A 25,063-nucleotide genomic window follows, 5' to 3' on the forward strand; every position below is an offset into this window, starting at 1 on the left:
CATATTCATGTAGTACATAAAGAAATATGAATGTTTTAGCTGGACCACTTTTTTCGCTTTGTGATAGATGGGGCTGTAATAGTCAAAAATGGTTCAAATGGCTCTGAGCACTATGGGACTTAACTTCTGAGGTCATCAGTCCCCTAGAACTTAGAACTACTTAAATCTAACTAACCTAAGGACATCACACACATCCATGCCCGAGGCAGGATCGAACCTGCGACCGTAGCGGTCGCGCGTTTCCAGACTGTAGCGCCTAGCACTGCTCGGCCACTCCAGCCAGCTGCTGTAATAGTCACAAACATATAAGTATGTGGTATCACATAACATTCCGCCAGTGCGGACGGTATTTGCTTCGTGATACATTACCTGTGTTAAAATGGACCATTTACCAATTGCGGAAAAGGTCGATATCGTGTTGATGTATGGCTATTGTGATCAAAATGCCCAAGGGGCGTGTGCTATGTATGCTGCTTGGTATCCTGGACGATATCATTGAAGTGTCCAGACCATTCGCCGGATAGTTACATTATTTAAGGAAACAGGAAGTGTCCAGCCACATGTGAAACATCAACCACGACCTGCAACAAATGATGATGCCCTAGTAGGTGTTTTAGCTGCTGGGGCAGCTAATCCACACATCAGTAGCAGACAAAAAGCGTGAGAATTGGGAATCTCAAAAACGTCGGTGTTTAGAATGCTACATCAACATCGATTGCACCCGTACCATATTTCTATGCACCAGGAATTGCATGGCGATGACTTTAAACGTCATGTACAGTTCTGCCACTGGGCACAAGAGAAATTACAGGACGATGAAAGATTTTTTGCATGCATTCTATTTAGCGATGAGGCATCATTCACCAACAGCGGTAACCTAAACCGCCATAATATGCACTATTGGGCAACGGAAAATCTATGATGGCAGCAACAAGTGGAACAGCAGCGACCTAGGCAGGTTAATGTATGGTGTGGCATTAAGGGAGGAAGGATAATTGGCCCCCATTTTATCGATGGCAATCTAAATGGTGCAATGTATGCTGATTTCCTGCATAATGTTCTACCAATGTTACTACTAGATGTTTCACTGCATGACAGAATGGCGATGTACTTCCAACATGATGGATGTCCGGCAAATAGTTTGCGTGCGGTTGAAGCAGTATTGAATAGCATATTTCATGACAGGTGGATTGGTTGTCAAAGCACCATACCATGGCCCGCACGTTCACCGGATCCGACGTCCCCGGATTTCTTTCTGTGGGGAAAGTTGAAGGATATTTGCTATCGTGATCCACCGACAATGCCTGACAACATGCGTCAGTGCATTGTCAATGCATGTGCGAACATTACGGAAGGCGAACTACTCACTGTTGAGAGGAATGTCGTTACACGTATTGCCAAAGGCATTGAGGTTGACAGACATCATTTTGAGCATTTATTGCATTAATGTGGTATTCACAGGTAATCACGCCGTAACAGCATGCGTTCTCAGAAATGATAAGTTCACAAAGGTACATGTATCACATATGGAACAACCAAAATAAAATGTTCAAATGTACCTACGTTCTGTATTTTAATTTAAAAAACCTTCCTGTTACCAACTGTTCGTCTAAAATTATGAGACATATGTTTGTGACTATTACAGCGCCATCTATCACAAAGCGAAAAAAGTGGTCCAACTAAAACATTCACATTTCTTTACGTATTACATGAATATGCAATAAAAAATGGGGTTCCTATTTAAAAAAACACAGTTGATATCAGTTTGAGCTATGGCAGCGCCTTATAGCAGGCCAACCATTGCGCCAGCTGGTTTCCCCCTTCGAGCTAGACAAATTTCGTTCTTTGTAGTTTTTTCGTTTGACACTTATTTCGTGAGATATATGGCCCGGTCACGATCAATGGACTACCCTGTATATAAAAAATTACAGATTTTATTAGGTCTTGAAGTAATGCGTGTAAAAATTTTAACATTTTCAACTAGTGTAGATTATATTTTAGAAAATAAAATAAAATACTTCCCACGCAAGTTTATAAGTAATATACATATCATTTTATTTGGAAAATTGCAAATTTTATAATCAGGTAAAAACCCGAAAAAGTGAAAAAGAATGTTTTCCGCTTCTAACTCCCCTTAAAGTTATGGAAATGTGCAAGCTTTCGGAGCCAGTGGCTTCTTCTTCTGGCAGAAACAATAAGGGGATGGAAAAGGGAAGAAAGAAAAGGATTGTCAAGGTTTAGGAAATGGGAAGAGTTGTAGAAAAGCTGCAGAGAAACCCAGGCCAGGACAGACTTACTGAATGGGATGAGAAATATGTAACTAAACCAGTCCATCTCTCATACCACCAGCAGATGTGAAGTATTATTGTGATTGGTAGTAAGTCATAAACATTAAATTATTTTCAATGTATGTTCATATGTAATACTGCACGTACCTTTGAGGTATCATTGGGCCCATTGGGCAGAGGATCAAAATTAGGCCACTGCTTTCTAATTATTTGGACCATTTCACTAAATGAGACCATCTTCCCATCATTCCATTTGTTGCCGCTGAAAGGCATGTACTCGATAAATCTTACATCAACATTTTTCTCTTTTGTTAACTCCACAAAACTGCACACTTCATCTTCATTAAAACCTCGCATTACAACACAATTTATCTGTTGAAGAAAGACACCATTAAAAACTTGGTATCAGATAAAGCATGGTTTAAACAGAGTTTGAAAGACTTTTTGATAGGTAACTCATCCTACTCAATAGATGAATATCTTAACAGTGGCTGTTAGGCCAGCTTAAATAAGAATGTCTGTTAGATTTCAGTTCTGAGAGCACTTTGTCATAACAGTCAAGATTATGTACTTTTTGTTTGATAAATTTATTAATAGTGCATAACAATGTTTCAGTCTGACAGCGTATCAATTCTGAAAATATTAGCTGTTCCAGTTTGTATTGTATTCACCTAGTTTGACAATCTCCTGACAAATGATCAGGGTATTCAAATGTTTTATATTTTTTATGTTATACTTTCTGGCATGTTACTCACCCATGAGAATCGTCTCATGTTTTGGGTCTTGGAACAAAAGCTGAATCTAATCTAATCTAACCTACAAAATAATGGTTCTACAAGTCTGTTGTTATATTTGTATACCTCACTGATTCTGTTATATTAATCTTTTTCTCTCTTTTTAGAGAATGTCTGAATTTATCTTAGCATGCCAAGCTGTTAACCTTCTTAACAATTTATGAAAATTAAACTACATACATCTCCAATCTTTTTCCCCACTCCAACGCACACATCTTTTGCTGAAAGTATTATTTTAACAATTACATGAAACTGTGCTGCCATTTGTGAAACAAAGTTGAAAGTGTTCTCAAGATAAAAGGTCTTCACAAAAGGAGCATTTAGTATCTCTGCAGGTGGTAATACTGACAGCCATCATATAAACAAGCCCAAATGGTAGAACATCCTGCTTTACACATACACGCAATGGCAGAAAAAAGGAAAAGAGCACACCTTTCATTCAAGCATTGAATATATAAACTGATGAGACAAAACACTATGACCTCCTGTTTGATAATGTGTTTGTCCACTGTTGGAACACAATACAGCAGTGATTTTGTGTGGGACAAGTTCAACAAATTTCAGGTATGTTCCCAGCATTATGTGAGGTATGTTCCCAGCATTATGCAGCACCGCATGTCTAAGCACAGGTCATGTAATTCCCATAAATTGGAGATCAGTGGTTTCTGGGTGCAGAACTGGTATCTGATAGCATCGCAGATGTATTCCATCAGATTCAGAAGGGGTGAATTTGATTCTGGCCTCGTGACACTGAAAGTCATATTGTTGAAACATGTCACCTTCATTAGGGACAGGGTGCGGACAGTGCACAATAACGTTCACACAGAACAAAGCTGTTATGGAGCCTTCAGTTACTACCACAGGACCCATAGAAGACCAGGTGAATGTCCTCCATAGCATAATATTGCTCCCACTGGCCTAAGTCTGTAGCAAAGTGCACCTTGCAAGCACCAATTCACTCTGTTGACAGTGTATGTGCACAAAACCGTCAAGTAGGTGTAATGCGAAACTCGAATGATTCAACCAGATGACACATTTCTATTGATTCACTGCCCAATCTCAATGCTCCTGAGCCACAGAAATTGTAATTCAACTGTGTTGTCAACATGGGAACATACAGGGGTTGTCTGCAGCAGAGCCCTATGTTTAACAATGTGCAATGAATGGTGTGCTCTGAAATACTCGTGCTTCCACCAGCACTGTGTCATCAGACATGCCACAGAAATTAGCTTCCTCAGCCGAATGTCATCTTTTTCAAAAGAACCATCCCAGCATTTGTCTTAAATCATTTAGGGAAATCAAGGAAAACCCAAATTTTGATGGCCCGATGGGATTCGGGTCCGTTGTCCTCTGGAAGTCAAGTCCACTGTCTGACCACTGTGGTGGCATGACCTAGTCTTAATTAAGCCAGAAAATCCTGGGAAATGCTGACATACTTATTGATTTAAGATATAACAATTTAAAACAATCCTCTCATGAATTTCACTACAATTTTCCGCTCTTTTGAAAAAAAATTTCTTTTGACTGTTTTGATGTTGTTTAGTATGTTTAAATAATGATGGCAGTCTCTATAAAAGGGCAGTTTGACTTTTAAGTTTAGTTATACTGTTTTAAACTACATCCTTCATCTATTTGTCCACCCAGAAGTGCTATAGGATATAACTTGAAGACTATGGTGAGGTGGCGGGGGACAGTCATGTGTTGAGAAGGAGGTGCTGCCAGAAATGAAGTGTGTGAGGTGACGTTATTGACACTGCATACAGGGAGAATAAAAATACTCTATTCCATATTCATTTACAATCTACGTCTGGCCCCCATATGGTTTTACTTTTCTCCAATAAGAAAAAAGAAATTGTCAGTAACTGTCTTTATAAGGTCTTAAAAGGAAACAAACAATAGAAATCTAGGCTGGAGTAATGACCATATTATAAAAAAGATACACTGCTATTCACTGTATACAGGAGATGTTAGGTCACAGACAAGCACAACAAAAAGACTACTAAACACGTAAGCTTTCCATCAGAAAGTCTTCTTCCAAAGTGGACAAAAAACACACACACACACACACACACACACACACACACACACCCGACCGTTGTTTCTCCCATGATGCACAGTTGCTCCCAGTCTGGCCCTAGCAGCCGGAGACAGTGGTCATGTATGTGTGATCTGCATTTGCGCACATGTGTGTGCGTGTGCGTGTGTGTGTGTGTGTGTGTGTGTGTGTGTGTGTGTGAGGGAAAGGGGGGGAGGGGTTTGCACCAAAAGCTTACGTGTTTAATAATAGGTGGTGTTCCTTTTCCCCCCCACCCCCCACCCCCACCCCCCCCCCCCCCTGCCAGCAACACATCTACACTATACAGTGAGTGCCAATCTATCCTTTTCATAATACTGTCGTTACCACCTTGCCAAGAGGCATATTGTGGAGTAATCTGAAGGGCTCTACTAATTTGTACAAGAGGAAGGAGAGCACAATCTCAATGTAAGTTTTTAGAAAACTGGTATGTGCATTACTTCTCCAAACCTTTCAGAAAGGATACGGTATGCACTTCATTCAGCAAGATGAGTAATAAACAATATTAGCAATACTGCATCAAACTTGTTCACTTTCATCTTTGGATTAAACATTCGATTTCAGAGAGTACAGAATTTGGCAGAATCAAATTTTGGGGATATGTGGAACTGGGACAATGGCATATTTGTTACCCATTCAACAAACTAAGGACTGCTGATTGCTACTTTTATTGTGTCTGCTGCTGCAATGCATATATGAAACTATAAGTGCAGCATCTATGATGGAATAAAATGTTATACAAATGAAACATACAGGTACAGTGAAATAGAGTAGTATGGCTCATCATTTCGGTCTCACAGATTAGCAGGTGTTGACTTGAAATATAATACTTAAGAAGTTGAATCCAAAGGAGAGGATGTACCGTATTTACTCAAATCTAAGCCGCACTTTTTTTCTGGTTTTTGTAATCCAAAAAACCGCATGCGGCTTGGAATCGAGTGCAAAGCAAGTGGAAGTTCTGAAAAATGTCAGTAGGTGCTGAAACAACTAATTTCTGCCGTGGAATATATGTAGCGCTACACAGGCATGCTTCGTAGGCACAAAAATAAATACTGGCGCCAAAACCTCTGCGTCAGTAAATAAATTAAAAAAAAAAAGGTGGAAGACAATTTTCATACATTATCCAACGAAGTAAATACAAATTCCGTATTGTTCATCTTCGAATGTAGCAGAACTTCAATGTATTACGAAAATCCGACCGGCAAGACTGTTTGGGATGTTTGTCAATATGGCCAACTCAATGTTCTGAATTTTTTCCTACCTGTGAGAAGAGACGGTTGCTAATAGGAACCTGATGAAATGTGAATCACATGCAGTATTCTCTTCATCATAAGAGTAATACGAATATAAACATTTTGCCACGTATTCTTTCGTGTTTGCTGCTATCTTATTTAAATCCTGTCTGCCTAATAAACTACGAAACTAGAGTGAGACAACAGCAAACGCGGAAGAATATACGTATCGTGTCATGTTTATATTCATATTATTCTTATGCCTAATAGTGATACAGTCAGAAATGAAGCACGGCAACTGACTAGATTTTTATATCCAAGATGACTCTAATTTCTGTGCAGAATTTGATGTACTAAAGAAGCGGCCGCAAAGATTTTCAAATGGAGAAAAATTTTCACCTAACTCTCGTTCAGAACATGTTCTATCATACGCAGTCTATTATTTGGTTCTTGTTGATCGTTATCAAAGAAAGCAGCAGTGTAAGGAACAACAAATAGTAGTCTCTTGCCATTGTTTTGCTAATGAGATGATTTCTCTCTCTTCTTTTTTTTTTTTTTTTTTTTTTTAAATTGTAGGCAGCGGTAGCGTGCACAAAAGCAAGCCATGCCACGAGTGATGACAGGCCGCAAACACGCACTATCAGAATGCGACAAACAATGCATGACACAGTACAGTAATGCATTTTCAGCTTAGAGTGACATAAACGCCTATAACAAGGAAAACGGCACTTATCAGATCAAAGCAAAATAAGCGATTGATTCAAACCAGATGAAGCACATGAAAAAGGAAGGGTACCAGTATAAATACGGATGGAGCGCCTGACGCATAGCAAAGGCTACCTGGTAAAGCTTAACTGCTAAGCTTACGACTCGAACCAAACTACTGTAGCTGTATCGTCATTCATTCGACCTAAATTGTGTCTCATATTACAATGGACCGACTTTGTTTCGATTTGGAGGTGCGGCCTAAAACTTTTCTCTCCCCTTGAACTTCGAGTCTCAAATTTCAGGTGTGGCTTAGATTCGAGAATTTTTTTTTTTTTCTTTCCTTTATTTCGAGTCTCATTTTTCAGGTTTGAGTGCGGCTTAGATTTGGGTAAATACGGTAGGTGGTATTTCAACTAATTCTGACTATGAAATAAAACAAAGTACAGCAGGGAGCTCTGACAAATCAAAGAGCAGCGATGAAGATTCTGATGAATAGTAAAGTATGAGTTAAAAAATAAGATGCTACTGAGATCGTAAATTTTTGTTGTGTTGATGAATCTGTTAACAAACATATTCAAAAATGCACTGAAACATTGGCACATGTAGTGTTGGGAGGTGATAAACTGTCATTACTGTTAGAGGAGCTACGTATTTCTTGCTGTTCTACTCCTAAATGACACTGTATCTGAAGGTATAGAATGAATCTTCACTGGCTAGAGAAATGGGTAACACAATTTTACAAGTCTCTGCTGTCATGTAATCTCTTCAGGGAAATCATGACTGTACTAAGATTCGGTTTGTGGTTGACAAGGTCAGAGTCATTAAGAAATGCAAGGCAGCTACCATGTCAGTCCTAGAAGAGAGAGACGTAGCAAACTGTCAAAGCATGTACAGTCCCGGTCCATATGTTTGTGGTGATGTACTAACCAAGTAATACTGTGTGTCAGGCAGCGCATTACTCAAGAACCATCATGGAAAAAGGTGGAGTGGTAATTTATGTAAAAAACAACATATTTTACAATGCATTAGATTTAAAGAGCCATTGTATAGAGCAACAAATTGAAGTATGTGGTGTTGAGATTACTGTAAATGACTTCACGGCTGTAGTGTTAGCACTGTATAGATCTCCCTCAGGGAATTTGAATGTATTTCTTAAGCACTTAGATTCTTTATTATCCATACTGTACTCAAAGTCCAAGAACTTGATAATTACTGGTGACTTTAATGTTGATTTCCTAAATGAGAGCAATAGTAAAGCTGATTTAGTACATTTAATGGAGTCTTATAATCTGATGACAATAGTAGATTTCCCAACTAGGGTTGCTGTTAACAGTAAAAGTCTGATAGATAATATATTTATAGATAAGTCTACATGGAATGAGATCACTGTACATCCAATCCTTGGCCTTTCTGATCATGGTGGTCACTTGCTTAGGCTCAATTACATCAGTGTGTGCAACAGTTCCGAGCATTCTTGGAAATCTTTTAGGATAATAAATGAACAGGGCCTTAAAAAATTCAGTGATAGCCTAAAAGAGATAGACTGGAGCCGAGTTGATAGGGAAACAGATGTAAACAAAAAGTACAATTCATTTTTAAATGAATTCATGTCTGTATTTGAGTCCATCTTTCCCAAAAAAAGTAGTTAGAAATAGTCATATAGGCAATGCCAAGAAGTCTTGGATCACTACAGGGATAACAACATCTTGTAGAACAAAAAGGATGTTATACAGTTCTCTCAGGACTTGTAATGATCCAAAGAAATGACAACACTACAAACTTTACTGTAGCATTCTCAAGAAGGTTATAAATAAATCTAAAAGTATGTGCATAAAATCAGAAATTGAAAGCTCAGAAAATAAAATTAAAACTATAAGGAATGTAATAAAGAGGGAAACTGGCAGGACAACAGGGAACATGTCTCAGGTAGAGATTAAAACAGGGGACAGTATCATAAAGAAACCTGAGTTGGTTGCAGAAATATTTAATAACCACTTTTTGAGAGCAGCAGAGAAGACAAGCTGTAATGGTTCTATGGAAGAATCATTGTCCCTCCTACAGAAAGCTATTAGCAACAGAATCCCACAGTTATCCTTATCTCCATTTACTGTAAGCGAAGTCATAAGAGTAATTAGATCATTAAAAAACAAAAATTCTGCTGGTGTGGACAATATTTCTAGTAAAATACTGAAACACTGTTATAAATTTGTTAGTCCCGCCTTATGCAACATATACAATGCATCCCTACAAGATGGGATTGTCCCTGACAGACTTAAGTTGGCTGTAGTGATTCCTCTCTTTAAAAAAGGGGATAAAAGCATTGTTACAAACTATCGCCCAATATCCCTATTAACTACCTTCTCGAAAATTCTAGAAAAACTCATGCACAGGAGGATTGTAGACCATCGCAAATTCCATAGTATCTTAAGCAAAAATCAGTTTGGTTTTCGTGCCGGTCTTTGTACTGAACAGGCAATATTCTCTTTCAGCAACCAAGTTTTGGAAGCCATTAACAAAAAAATGTCTCCAGTGGGTATTTTTTGCGATCTTACGAAAGCCTTTGACTGTGTAAACCACCAAATTCTTTGGAAAAAGGCAGAATACTATGGTTTAGGTGGTACTGTTGGCTTGTGGCTACAATCATATCTACAGGATCAGAAGCAGACTGTAATGCTAAATGGCTCTTCTGGAGAAATTGCCTCGTCTGAATGGGGCATGATAACGTGTGGTGTGCCTCAAGGCTCCGTTTTGGGCCCACTGATTTTCCTCATCTTTATTAATGATCTTCCTCTTTGTTCTGAGACAAACAGCAAATTTACCCTGTTTGCCGATGATACCACAATTCTAATTGACGATTTGACTGATCATGATCTTGAAAAAACTACAACTACTGTTTTTAATGACATCTTAAATTGTTTCTCCTCAAATGGTCTCTCACTCAATGCAGATAAAACTCATTATATGAGGTTCCATACATCACAAAGTAATCCCAATGAAATTGACATAAAATGTAGAGATCAACCAATACAGAAAGTTGAAGAAACAAAATTCCTGGGTGCTTACATAGACAGTAAATGTAATTGGTCAGTTCACATTCTTCATCTATGTAAAAAACTTAGCTCGGCAACATTTTCACTACGGGTAATTTCTTCAGTGGCTGAAGTTGACACTATTAAGGTTGCCTACTTTCGCTACTTCCACTCATTGATGTCATATGCTATCATATTCTGGGGGAACCAACCGCTTGCAAAACAAGTTTTCACCATCCAAAAAAAAAAGCAATCAGAATAACGTGTGGGGTTAATCAAAGACACTCTTGCAGGTATCCTAACAACTGCCTCACAGTATATTTTTTCCTTGCTGACCTTTGTGTGCAAAAATTATTCCATCTACCAAGACAACAGTAAATTCCATGGTTATAACACCAGAAACAAAAACAATCTACATTTAGAAATGAAACGTCTCACTCTGGTACAAAAAGGAGTTTACTACTCCAGCATTAAGCTGTTCAATGCTCTACCACTACATATCAAATGTGTTCATACAGAACTGCCAAAATTTAAACGAGTTCTCAAAGATTACCTGACAGAGAAATCTTATTATACTGTGGATGAATACCTGAAAGAAAATGTATACCATCACTAAACTTATTGTGTCTAGAAGTAGTTCAATTGATTTAATTGTGCATTTGGGAATTAGCTCACTTTTTGTAACAACAGATTGGCTGTACATGTATTTACTCTTGTAGGCCTAATATCTGATTTAACTTTGTGCTCTTGCCTTTAACCTTTATTTGAAACTCCTTTTTCTGTCAAATGGTTGTTATGTTATCTAGCTGATATTGTATCTGTTACCGTATTTATAGTATGTCTTACTTAAACTATGTACAATTTGCCATTGAATTGCCCTTGTATAGTTTAAATTGAAACCTGTACAATTTGACACGTTCCATATCCTTGTGATTGACTCACTAACTGGATCTATGGAACAAGAAATAAATAAATAAATAAATACTGAAGTGTGATCCAAGTCGCACAAATATGGCTTTAATAATAACCTCCAAACAATATGCCTCTAAGGACTCAACAAGACACAGAACACTGATGTGCACATTACAAACTAGAATCACACAGAGAGTCAGTCAGCACTGTTCCACACTAATATATGTGCGAGTCACCAGCAGATGGCACGGCAGGGACCGCACAGCACGCTTGGCTCCCAGAGACGGCCTCCAGCAGCCAGCCTGCAATGATCAGTCGGTGACCAATTTAAAGACGCATGTACGGCAACACCACTCTCGGTGCACTCACACTGACATGTACTAGTAGCACGATACAGCAGTGATGAGTAGTAGTACCCCTCCTGTCTTGTGCGCCTTTTATCTGGCTCTACAATTTACTTTCCTAGACCCACACAAATGCCTGATCCTCCTAATTCAATTTGCTCTGCAGACTATTTAAAACTTTTGAAGAAAAAGGAGCCACAATTGCACTTTGTGTGCCAGTTACTTTCCAATACATTGGCACCAGCTGATCTTATTTAAGAATACTCAACTTTCGTAGCCATACTTACAGCACATCCTTTGCTTCCTGGCCTAAATCCAAGTTAACTCCCAGCCCCCCCCCCCCCCCCACACACACACACCCCTCTCTCCCCCCCTCGCAAATCAGCTAGTTGTGTGGTGTTATCTCACGTCACACCCTAGTCTATGAGTGCCCAGCTGTCTGGCACCTGACCCCCCTACCTGCACCCCTAGCTAGCCCACAGATGGCTCCCCACTCTCCCACGAGCCACTAAATGCTTCCCTCCAAACCCCTCCCATCTCTCTCCATCTCTCACATTGCCTCAACCCACCCCATCCTACCCCACTCTAAAGCCCCACCTCACTCCAGAACACTCACCATGGGCCAGTAAAGAGCTGGCAGTTGAGCGACCACAGCATAAGGAGACATGCATGCGCATGTGAGAGAGTGTGTGTGTGTGTGTGTGTGTGTGTGTGTGTGTGTGTGTGTGTGTGTGTGTGTGTGTGCGTGTGTGTGGGCGCGCGCACATGTTTTCCCTACAGCTAGAAAAAGAAAGTGCATTCTGGAAGCTCACCAAGTAACGTACCTTTTAGTTTGGAAGGTAGAAGACGAGGTACTGGTGGAAGTAAAGCTGTGAGGACGGGTCGTGAGTCGTGCAAGGATAGCTCAGCACTTGGCCACGAAAGGCAAAGGTCCCAAGTTTGACTCTTGGTCCGGCACACAGTTTTAATCTGCCAGGAAGTTTCATATCAGTGCACACTCCACTGCACGGTGAAAATCTCATTCTACATACCTTTTGTTCGTGTGCCTATCGATGAGACAGTGCTTCTGCCTTTTGGTGAGCCATCTCCTTTATTCCTAAATAATTCGTAATTTTCAACAGAAACTTTCTGTACCTTATTGTTGCATCCTACATTACAATATGCAATTTCCACAATATGTGGTCATCTGTGAATATAATGGGGGTAACAACTGTAGGAGACCAAAAACTGACTGCAGTAAGCAAGTTCAAGTTATTGTACGCTGCAGTAGTTACCCAGAGGTGAAGAGGGTCACAGAGAATAAGCTAGCATGGGCAACTCCATGAAACCAATCTTCAGATGGAAGATCACAACAATAAAAACATTTGATTCAGCATACAACAGGCTCCAAACAGCATACACAACCTGTATGCTCAGAAACACAGAAAATCATATTGGTTCCATCAGCAGGAAACTTCAGCCCGTAATTGTTATGGAACACTGCGGCGATTTTGTTCATTAATAAAACCCAAAACTGGGGAGTAATAAGAGAGTATTGTTGTAACTTCTTATCAACCTGGTTACCAAAATACATATTAAGAACACTGGTAAAGTGTTATTTTGAAGGGGTCACTCCAAAGCGCCACGAAAGTATTTGAGCAATGTATAAAATTAGAGAATCAGTGCACAATATTGAAAGCCTATCTACATTATCTATATCTGCATGACTAGTCTGTAATTCACAATTAATTGCTGGCAGAGGGTTCAGAGAACCACCCTCAACCTATTTATCTACCATTCCACTCCCCTACAGCATTTGAGGAAAACCAAACACTTCAATATTTCCGTACAAGCTCTGATTTCTCTTATTTTATTACAATGATCATTTCTCCCTATGTAAGAGGGCTCTAACAAAATATTTTCACATTCGGAGGAGAAAATTGATGATTGAAATTTTAAGAACCTGCTCCAGCAAAATGCTTTTGCTTTAATGACTGCCACCCCAATTCACATGCGATATCTGTGGCATGCACTTTCCTGTTTCCCAATAATACAAAATGAGCTGCCCTTCTTTGAACTTTTAAATGATGTCCTTTGTCAGTCCTATCTGGTAAGGATCTCACACCATGCAGAATACTCCAAAAGAGGACAGACAAGTATAGTTGTAGATAGTCTCTTTAGTAATCCTAATCTTCTAAATGTTTTACTATTAAATCACAGTCCTTTGTTTGCTTTCCCACCGCGTTATCTATGTGAGCATTCCAATTTAAGTTATTTGTAAATGTAATTCCTAAGTATTCAATAGACTTCACAGCCTTTAGACCTGCGTGAATTATCATGTAACCAAAATTTAGTAGATGCCTTCTACTACTCATGCGGATGACATAACAATTTTTATTATTTAAGGTCAGTTACCACTTTTTGCATCATATGGATAGGTAGCCTAAATCATTTTGCAGTTCGTTTTGATCATCTGATCACTTTACAAGACAGTAAATGATATGCAAGACTGTAAATGATAGCATCATCTAAGAGGACTGCTCAGATTCTTTCTTAAATTGTTAATGTAGATCGGCAACAGCAGGTGGTCTATAACACTTCCTTGAGGAATGTCAGATATCACTTTTGTTTTACTTGACGATTTTCCATCAATTACTATAAACTGTGACCTTTCTGACAGGAAACCACACATCCAGTTGCACAACAGAGACAATACACCATAGGCACACAATATGATTAGAAAATACTTGTGAGGAACTGTTTCAAAAAGTCTTCTGGAAATCTACAAATATGGAATCAATTTGAGAGCCCCAGTCGGCAGTACTTATTACTTTGCGTGACTAAAGAGCTAGCTGTGTTTTAAAAGGTCAATATTTCTGAATCTATCTTGGCTATTTATCAATGAATCATTATCTTTGAGATAATTCATAATATTCAAACACAATATATGTTCCAAAATCCTAATGCAAATCAACATTAGTGATATGAGTCTGTTATTTAGCAGATTACTCCTCTTTTCTTTCTTGAGCATTGGTGTGACCTGAGCAACTTTTCAGTCTCTAGGTATGGATCTTTATCAAATGAGTGGCTATATGTTGTTGTTGTGGTCTTCAGTCCTGAGACTGGTTTGATGCAGCTCTCCATGCTACTCTATCCAGTGCAAGCTTCTTCATCTCCCAGTACCTACTGCAACCTACATCCTTCTGAATCTGCTTAGTGTATTCATCTCTTGGTCTCCCCCTACTATTTTTACCCTCCACGCTGCCCTCCAATACTAAATTGGTGATCCCTTGATGCCTCAGAACATGTCCTACCAACCGATCCCTTCTTCTGGTCAAGTTGTGCCACAAACTTCTTTTCTCCCCAATCCTATTCAATACTTCCTCATTAGTTATGTGATCTACCCATCTAATCTTTAGCATTCTTCTGTAGCACCACATTTCGAAAGCTTCTATTCTCTTCTTGTCCAAACTATTTACCATCCATGTTTCACTTCCATACATGGCTACACTCCATACAAATACTTTCAGAAATGACTTCCTGACACTTACATCTATGCTCGATGTTAACAAATTTCTCTTCTTCAGAAACGCTTTCCTTGCCATTGCCAGTCTACATTTTATATCCTCTCTACTTCAACCAACATCAGTTATTTTGCTCCCCAAATAGCAAAACTCCTTTACTACTTTAAGTGTCTCATTTCCTAACCTAATTCCCTCAGCATCACCTTACTTCATTCGACTACATTCCATATCACTTGTTTTGCTTTTGTTGATGTTCATCTTATATCCTCCCTTCAAGACACCATCCATTCCGTTCAACTGCTCTTCCAAGTCCTTTGCTGTCTCTGACAGAATTACAATGTCATCGGCGAACCTCAACGTTTTTATTTCTTCTCCATGGATTTTAATACCTACTCCGAATTTTTCTTTTATTTCTTTTACTGCTTGCTCAATATACAGATTGAATATCATCGGGGAGAGGCTATAACCCTGTCTTACTCCCTTCCCAACCACTGCTTCCCTTTCATGTCCCTCGACTCTTATAACTGCCATCTGGTTTCTGTACAAATTGTAAATAGCCTTTCGCTCCCTGTATTTTACCCCTGCCACCCTTAGAATTTGAAAGAGAGTATTCCAGTCAACATTGTTAAAAGATTTCCCTAAGTCTACAAATGCTAGAAACGTAGGTTTGCCTTTCCTTAATCTTTCTTCCAAGATAAGTCGTAAGGTCAGTAATGCCTCACATGTTCCAGTATTTCTACAGAATCCAAACTGATCTTCCCTGAGGTCGGCTTCTACTAGTTTTTCCATTCGTCTGTAAAGAATTCGTGTTAGTATTTTGCAGCTGTGGCTTATTAAACTGATTGTTCGGTAATTTTCACATCTGTCAACACCTGCTTTCTTTGGGATTGGAATTATTATATTCTTCTTGAAGTCTGATGGTATTTCGCCTGTTTCATACATCTTGCTCACCAGATGGTAGAGTTTTGTCTGGACTGGCTCTCCCAAGGCCGTCAGTAGTTCCAATGGAATGTTGTCTTCTCCAGGGGCCTTGTTTCGACTCAGGTCTTTCAGTGCTCTGTCAAACTCTTCACGCAGTATTGTATCTCCCATTTCATCTTCATCTACATCCTCTTCCATTTCCATAATATTGTCCTCAAGTGAATCGCCCTTGTATAGACCCTCTATATACTCCTTCCACCTTTCTGCTTTCCCTTCTTTGCTTAGAACTGGGTTTCCATCTGAGCTCTTGATGTTCATGCAAGTGGTTCTCTTATCTCCAAAGGTCTCTCTAATTTTCCTGTAGGCAGTACCTATCTTACCCCTAGTGAGATAAGCCTCTACATCCCTACATTTGTACTCTAGCCCTCCCTGCTTAGCCATTTTGCACTTCCTGTCGATCTCATTTTTGAGACATTTGTATTCCTTTTTGCCTGCTTCATTTACTGCATTTTTATATTTTCTCCTTTCATCAATTAAATTCAATATTTCTTCTGTTACCCAAGGATTTCTACTAGCCCTCGTCTTTTTACCTACTTGATTCTCTGCTGCCTTCACTACTTCATCCATCAAAGCTACCCATTATTCTTCTACTGCATTTCTTTCCCCCATTCCTGTCAATTGTTCCCTTATGCTCTCCCTGAAGCTCTGTACAACCTCTGATTCTTTCAGTTTATCCAGGTCCCATCTCCTTAAATTCCCACCTTTTTGCAGTTTCTTCAGTTTTAATCTACAGGTCATAACCAATAGATTGTGGTCAGAGTCCACATCTGCCCCTGGAAATGTCTTACAATTTAAAACCTGGTTCCTAAATCTCTGTCTTACCATTATATAATCTATCTGATACCTTTTAGAATCTCCAGGGCTATATATGATTTCTAATGGAGCTATTGTATCAGCATTCTCTGAAAGAAACATAACTGCTTTATGACACTGAGGAGAGCTACTACTAAGTTACTCACAGTTGCAGTTGTTCTTGATTTGAATACTGCAATAATAACTTTGTTGTCTTTGGTGAAGAAATTTCAGAAATCCGTGTTTAGTAACCCTGCTTTAGTAGCACTGTCATCAGTAATATTACCACAGCTATTGCGCAGTGAAGGTATTGGTTGTGTCTTGCCATTGGTGTACTACACATGCAACCAGAACCTCTTTGGATTTTCTTCCAGATTTCAAAACGAAGTTTCACTATGGGAACTATTAACACTCTCTGTACCAGGCCTATTTTATGCACCCGTCCCTAGAAACCGGGCAATTTTACCAATATTAAAAAAATTACTGCATCAAATCTACTGTTTGGATTGTGGCAAATTTGGTACCATCTTGAAGCTGCACATTTCTACTTTAATTCTGAGTGAAAGAAACTACTTTACAATGCACAGCTTTAAGGTACAGTTATAGAAATCACTTAGATGTTTTAAGAATTTAGAAAAAGTCATACGAATAAGGGAATACAATTGTGATTTATTTTTAACCAAAATTGTGGCACTACATTACATGTTTCTGATAGTATACAGTATTACATATAAATTTCACACAGAATCATATTGTTTTTTAGTGTGGAAAATTTTAAAGCAAGGTTCCAGGCAGAGTGCAACGCCACACTGTTCACATTCGTATCGTGTCTCTTTGCGAGAAGCCTTGCCACTCTGTTTCTTGCTCCTGGAACTGCACACGTGACACACACGAGCAGCATACTTCTTAGTAGTTGCAGGTATGTGCTGCAAAAAATGTCTCTTTGTTAGCCGACCTACAGTTCCTTCATTTCTTGGAATGAATTCAAGTGTGTCGTCTTCAACAAGCTGAACTGCAAGCACTGTTATAAAGTCTGTTATTGTAATTTTCTTCCTGTGCACTGCATTGTACAGCCAAAATGCATTTGATACTCCCATAAGCAGCAAATGGAAATATAATTTTCGCCACCATTTCACAGTTCTGTGCTGGAACGGATTGTACTGCAGGCGTTGGTCTCCAATATCCACTCCAATTTTATTGAGGTTGTAATCAAGTACCTGAAGTGGTTTCAATACTACAGACCCATTTCTCTTAGTATGCGTACCAAATGTTGCTTGATGCCTTGTAGACAATGTATACACATCTCTCTTATCTTTCCACTTCATTGCCAATACATTATCTTTACGCCGAAAAGACATTTCGCCCTTTTTCAGCTTAGCAGATACTAAATCTTTAGGCAATCCTTTCCTGGATTTGTTCACAGTACCAACAGCTCCAGTGCCTTTCTCTGCCAGTTGCTGAAATAGCTCTGGACTGGAATAAAATCGATCTAAATACACAGTGTGGCCTTTGTTCAGCAAGCTGCTGTCAGACAACAATCGCAAAATAACCGCAGACGAAGAATTGTCAACAATATGCTTACCAGCATAAACTTCAAAATTTACAACATAGCCACTACTGGCTTCAGCAACAGCATATACTTTCAGTCCATACTTATGAGGCTTATTTTGCATGTAAACACGGAAACTCACACGACCTCGAAATGGGCAAATTCCTTCATCAATTGTCACTTTTTCTGAGGGACGATATGCCTGGATACATCGCTCCTTCAAATTATTATAATATGGCAAAACTTTGTAAAGTGGATGAAATCCATCTTCGCCTGGTTTTTTCTGATTTGAATTGTCAACAAGATGCAAGCATGACAGTATCTGAGTGAAACGCAAACGGCTCATGACATGGGGACAAAAGTTACAACTAAGAACAGGATTAGTGCTCCAATGGTCCGCAATTTTTGGCTTTTTCGAAACACACATGTGGAAAATAATACCCAAGAAACGCCTCATCTCACTTATAGTCACTGGCTTCCACGAACTCAAAACTGAATGGGGCTTCAGATTATTTCCTCTTCTTTTCTTCTGTATTGTCTGTGATGCATACAAATTTGTCTGTCTCTTGAGTTCATTTACGTCACTGTCAGTAAGGAACACTTTACTGCAATCCAGTACAGAACTCGACTCATCAATATCCACTAGTATCTGCCTGGGTGTCGTGTTGACAGGCAGAGGTCGGTAGGTGTCAACTGCAGTCCACTCACTGTCTTTCGGATACGGCACAGCTGCTGGATTTGAAGCAACACCTTCAACATCATTCTCGTCTTCATCTGAAGACAAACTGTCATCAATCTCGTCTTCTAAAAAGAATATCACATTATGTGTAACTACATACATCGTTTACACATGTTCAACAGATATGTGCGTACTGCACAATTACGTGGAAAATTCGGAAATACGTACCTTCAAACACACCATTGCATTCAGAATCGTCTGAATCACTCTCTACATTATCCAGAGTGTCGCTATGATTGATCAAATCCGCAATTTCTGCGTCTGATAAACCGCGCCGAAACATGATGACAAACAACTGAATGATATACAGACTGAGAACGCAAAGATAAGTTTTAACATGAATTACAGCGCTGCCGTGACATCTATGGACGCATTTTGTTAATAAACATCTGAAAAACGTATAGCGCTGGCCAAACCCGTAGAAATAACGTTGCAGTGTTTTGAATGAAATTAAATGTAGCGGCCCGTAAATTTTACGGGCTTGGTGATTTTCGCGCGATCCCAGGCCCGTAAATTTTACGGGCTTGGCGCTTAGAGTGTTAAACACATCTTGCACTGAAACCCACCCTAAGTTTCGAGCTTCAGTAAAACATCGCTAATCTTGGAGATTTTGCATTCTTTTAAATTTTGACATGCTTTTTTTCATTGCTTCTGCAGCTGAGTTTTGACATATTTTGTGCACCACCCTTTTAATTTATTTGGTATCCTTTCAATTTATTTGGTATATATCTCTTAATTGTTGTCGATACTATTTCTCTGAATTTAAGCCATGTCTGGTCTACACTTACAAAGTCAGGCTTGAAGGAGTAGAGACTAAGTAGAGACCGTCTCCTTGGAAGGCATTAAGTTAATTTTTATATGCTTTCTCATTAAATGCCCTATTGTGTAGGGCTGAAAATTAATAGGGATAAGGTAAACAGAATGTGCAAAGTAAGTGGAAATTACTCGTCTCTTCCCCGATTACAGTGCAATAGAAGATAATACAAGATGTTGACAGATTGCCATATCTCGGTAGCTTTATATGTAATAATGAGGTCACAGATGCAGAAATCACCAGCAGAACTGGAAAATCAGTCCATATGGCAATTAGGTCTGTAATATGCCAACAAAGCTTTGACTACACTCCTTTATCGTTTATATGTGTGAGACTTGGAAAATGTCAGTAAAATCAGCACACAGTCTCCATGTTTTTCACCAACAATGCTAGAGATGAATTCTGAAGATGTTAACCCAACCAAGTTACAAACGATGAAGTGCTGAGAATAAGAGGTCTACACAGCCTGCACAAAATTATTGTTGAAAGAAGACTGAGGATTGCAGGTTATGTTCTACGCATGTAAGGTGGAAGAATCCCAAAATCAACACTGTTGTTGAAATCAATGGACAGATACAGATGTACAGGAAGACCTTTTAACACCTGGAACTTTTGCAATGAATCTTCAATCCATGGACACAAACTTGGAGGAAGGTGAGAACTTGGCAGCTGATCAAGTCAACTAGTGGAAACCAGTTCCTTGTATGGTACACAGCAAATCTGAGTAAGTTAGTAAGTAAGTAAGTAAGTAAAGTACAACTGGGGATTTTGCAAAACTGTTGGATGATCGATATTATTGTCTAGATTTGACACTGTTGGACTTCTACCTTTTCCTTGATGTGTATTCTTCAAATTGTGAGTTTTACGAGAAAGCTGATAGATACTTACCAATCAACCTTCCCTGACAAGAACTGACATTGTCTCTTTATAAATTCTACTGTGCTAACAATTATCTACTGAGAATCCTCGACTAGGTCTCCGCAGCTCAAATGAGCCAGTTTCTTTTAAATTTCTGTCTTTGGCTATAATTGTCTTCCAAGTATGGTGACACAACATCCTGTCATGAAACTTTTGCCTTTACACTTGTTTACTTTTCTGGACACTGCCTTTTTCTGCACTGTGCACTAAATACACTATGTGAGTAATGTCCAATCTCCAACAACCAATCGTGAACTGTAAACAGCTGTAAACTCTACCAGGGCACATAACAAACAATTAACATTTGTGTTTTAGTGTTCTAGGCTGTGAGGTTATCAGCGGACAAATAATTTAGTACCTATTCCTGGACAGCCAGAGTGGCCATGTGGTTCTAGGCGCTACAGTCTGGAACCGAATGACCGCTACGTTCGCAGGTTCTAATCCTGCCTCGGGCATGGATGTGTGTGATGTCCTTAGGTTAGTTAGGTTTAATTAGTTCTAAGTTCTAGGCGACTGATGACCTCAGAAGTTAAGTCGCATAGTGCTCAGAGCCATTTGAACCTATTCCTGACGTGCTGTTGTTTGGAACAACAACTGACATGATCCAAAATATTACTTTCTTTTATTATAGCTTCACTTTTATTTTGTCTAATGATTACTAATTTCAGTATCAAATTCCATCATCAAGCCACTATATGATCAGAAAGCATAGTGTATCGTTAAAATATTGTTTAATAAACAGATTACCATTATATCATCATTCCTTAAAGTAATGTCCAAAGTGGAAGGACAGATGATTAATTTTGAGTATATACTAAAGTCAGAGTACTGAACCGGATATGAAAGAAGGAAAACCAGAAGGGCAGTGAGAGACGGGTGCCTTCTATCACCTTACTTCCTTAATATGTTCATCAAGGAAGTAATAACAACAACAAAGAAAAGATGACCAGAATCAAAAGGTAATTTCTGGAATACGCCATGGAAATGTGATAGGACCATTACATTTACAATGTATATAAATGATCCAGTAGAAAGTGTCAGAGGCTCCTTAATATTGTTCACAGGTACTACACTTGTCCATCAGAAAGTAGCAATAACAGAAGACAGTATCAATTTGCACAATGACCTGCAGAGGATTGGTGAATGATGTGGGCTCTGGCAGTTGACCCTGCACATAAATAAATGTAACATATCACACACACACACACACACACACACACAGGAAAAGAAATCCAATACTGTACAACTACACTATTAATGACAAATTGCTGGAAACAGAATCTACCATAAAATATCTAGAAGTAACTATCCAGAGCAACCTTAAAGTGGAATGACCACATAAAACAGCAATAGAAAAGCAGATGCCAGACTAAGATTCACAGGAAGAATCTTAAGTGAATGTAAATTACCCCTGTGTCCTTACCCAGTAAGACTGACAGAAGAGAGAAAGAAGATCCAATGAAGTGCGGAGTGTTTTGTCACAGGATCATTTAGTCGCTGTGAGATCATTACAGAGATGCTCAGCAACTCCAGTGGTAGATGCCATAAGAGAGCAGTTGTGCATCACGGAAAGATTTACTACCCAAATTTCGAGAGAGTAGTTTCCGAGAAGAGTCTGACAACATAATAGTTTCTCTCATATACAATTCACGAAATGATCACGAGAAGAAAATTTGAGAAGTTAGAGATAATACAGAAGCGTACTGACAGTCATTCTTCCCAAGCACTGTTCACAAGTGGAACAAGGCAGAGGGGATCAGTTGGTGGCATGAGACGTACCCCCTGCCACACACAGTTAGGTGGTTTTTGGAGCATGATGTCGATATGGAAACTTAATTGCATGCATATACACTGCAGATTGATGACATCACAATAGTAAATCAGAGTAGGAACTAAATAAAATGTTTCAGGCCTTAAATCAAGAAGTGGTAAAACTAAAGCTAAAAATGAATACAAAGAAGACAAAAGTTATGGCTACAGACAAGAAAGGAGGAGGAGGTAGGACTGACACAAGAACAGGCAATGAGCAACTCAAGAAAGGAACTGAAATTCAATATCTCAGTAGCATTTTGCAAGAAAACAATCAATATTTCAAGGCATTCAAGAAAAGAATAGCACAGGTGAAGAGTTCCTTCCAAAATAAGAAGAAGCTGCAACTGAATAAACATATCAGCTTCCACATTAAGAAAATATTTGTAAAGACCTTTGTGTGGAGTGTTCTGACACACAGATGCAAAATCTGTACATTAGAATAGCCAAAGGAAGCTCGCCTCAGACCTGCTGAAATGTGGTTCTGGAGGAGAAGTACAAGAACTATCTGCATTGACAGAAAAATTAAAGGAAATAGGAGAGAAGAAAGAACCACTGAAAGTTATAGGCCAGGGCAAAGCAAAATACACTGGACACTAAACTGGAGACGATAATCTTTTAAAAAACATTTCTGAAGGCAAGATCGTAGGTAAGAAAACAAGGGGATGACTGAGAACATCCTACTTAAACAATATGATCAATGAATGGGATTTTCTTCACACATGGAGATGAAGACAACTGCTGAAGAGAGGAAGCTGTGGCTGCAGAGACAAGGTTTAACCTTTTGGAAGAGTAAGGACAAACTAATACAAAATATGAGTCTGCATGGTAGCTACATATGGAATAAATGACAACTTCTTGTGTGCAGTCATCAAGTCACTTACCTCAGTAGGTGTCTTATCTACTAAAAGTAAAGGTCACTGTTGTGCTTTCAATAGATGTGAACTGCACCCTGAAAATGGTATGTCTAGTTTGCAGTTGTACAGAAGCTTTTTATTTTGCAAAATGGTTCAAATGGCTCTAAGCACTATGGGACTTAACATCTGAGGTCATCAGTCCCCCAGACTTAGAACTACTTAAACCTAACTAACCTAAGGACATCCCTGCCTGAGGCAGGATTCGAACCCGCGACCATAGCAGCAGCACGGTTCTGGACTGAAGTGCCTAGAACTGCTCGGCCACAGTGGTCAGCTTTTATTTTGCACAGAAATGTTTGATAATAAGATGAACTGATGCTGGCACTTGCTACTGAAACCAGTAGTACTTAGACACAACAAAAATGTGACTACAGAATTAAGAATAATTTTTCCAAACAATCGAGTATTTTTACCAAAACAACACCACAATAGTGGAAACTTATTTTAAACTAAAGACACAAAAGAAAAAAAGAGAAACTGTAAAGATCTTGAGTCTCATAAGACTCTCTTGGGAGGAAAATATAAGATTTTTAATTGGTAAACTTGCAAGGCATCCTTTTTATGTTGTATAAACTACGAAACTGTTAGCATTGTCAGCTAAAATTTACTTCTTCTGTCTTAATATACCTTCCTTCACTTACAGCTGCAGTGTGGAGACAGCGGTGAGGGTGGGAGCGGGGATGGGGGCGAGGGTGTGGGCATACTGCTTTAAAATGGTGATTCTTGTATTGATATTCTTAACAACAGATTTATATCTTTTGTTTATGAAAGTCTGCATGCGATGACAGCTGCACTAGTAATACCTTCACAGGGTCGTATTCAAGTTGCAAGGCTAGATCTATGCCAACCATGACACGCTCCCAGCCTTTCCTCCTCGTGATCTGGTTGTAGCGTTGGGACTGCAGGGTGTCTAAGCTGATGTTCAGACCGTCAAGCCCTGCCCTCTGCAAGGCAACCAGCTGTCTTGTCAACATGAGGCCATCGGTTGTCATTAAGACACTTTCGAGATCTTTTATTTCCTTCAAAGCACCCGTGAAACAGCAAATTATTCTAAAGAAACTGAAACAAATAATTTGTAACATTGCTGCTGCATATGAAACAAAACTCCAGTTGATAAATTGAAAATACAAATTCCTCAAAAGTTAACTGTACATTTGCCCTAATACAAAGAGATAAGAAGGGTTAATAAACTGAATTGAAGAATGCAAGTTAAGATAGCAATGAAAAAATAATTAGAGGCATAAGATCACCTACTGCAACAGGGAAATGGGAATCAATATGAACCATTACCCAGCTACTGTCAACTGATTCCATGTCTCCATGCACACTGTATAAACCACTGTGGGTTTGTCCGACAAAGTACATTGTTGTACCACACATTATGGTTTTTCCCCATTCAATGCTCATGTGGAGTGTGGGAAGAATGATTCTTTAAATGGTTCTGTGCATGCTGTAATTAATCTTGCCTTCATGGTCCCTATAGGAGTGATACATATGCGGTTATTGTATAATCCCTAAATACCTCACTTAATACAGGTTCCTGAAATTTCATAAGTTAGGTTTTGTCATATATTTGGCGTCTATCTTCACTTGTCTGGCATTTCCAATTTTTAGTAGCTTCTTGATGCTCTCCCATGCATCAAATAATCTATGATCAATC

The 25,063-nt window shown here is 39.0% G+C and overlaps 1 protein-coding gene across 1 annotated transcript in view; it reads right to left on the minus strand.

Moving 5' to 3' along the window:
- The window catches only part of LOC124580702 (molybdenum cofactor biosynthesis protein 1-like), a 67,721-nt gene extending 43,004 nt beyond the window's left edge, over positions 1-24,717 (minus strand). The window contains exons 1-4 of the mRNA XM_047131280.1: positions 24,694-24,717; positions 24,556-24,593; positions 24,207-24,462; positions 2,436-2,660 (exon numbers count right to left, since the gene is read on the minus strand). Of these exons, the coding sequence (XP_046987236.1) occupies positions 2,436-2,660; positions 24,207-24,462; positions 24,556-24,593; positions 24,694-24,717 (543 nt within the window). The remainder of the gene's footprint in view (positions 1-2,435; positions 2,661-24,206; positions 24,463-24,555; positions 24,594-24,693) is intronic.
- Between the last annotated feature and the right edge of the window lie 346 nt (positions 24,718-25,063).

This window comes from Schistocerca americana, unplaced genomic scaffold (assembly GCF_021461395.2).
Source record: "Schistocerca americana isolate TAMUIC-IGC-003095 unplaced genomic scaffold, iqSchAmer2.1 HiC_scaffold_35, whole genome shotgun sequence".
Lineage (NCBI taxonomy): Eukaryota > Metazoa > Arthropoda > Insecta > Orthoptera > Acrididae > Schistocerca > Schistocerca americana.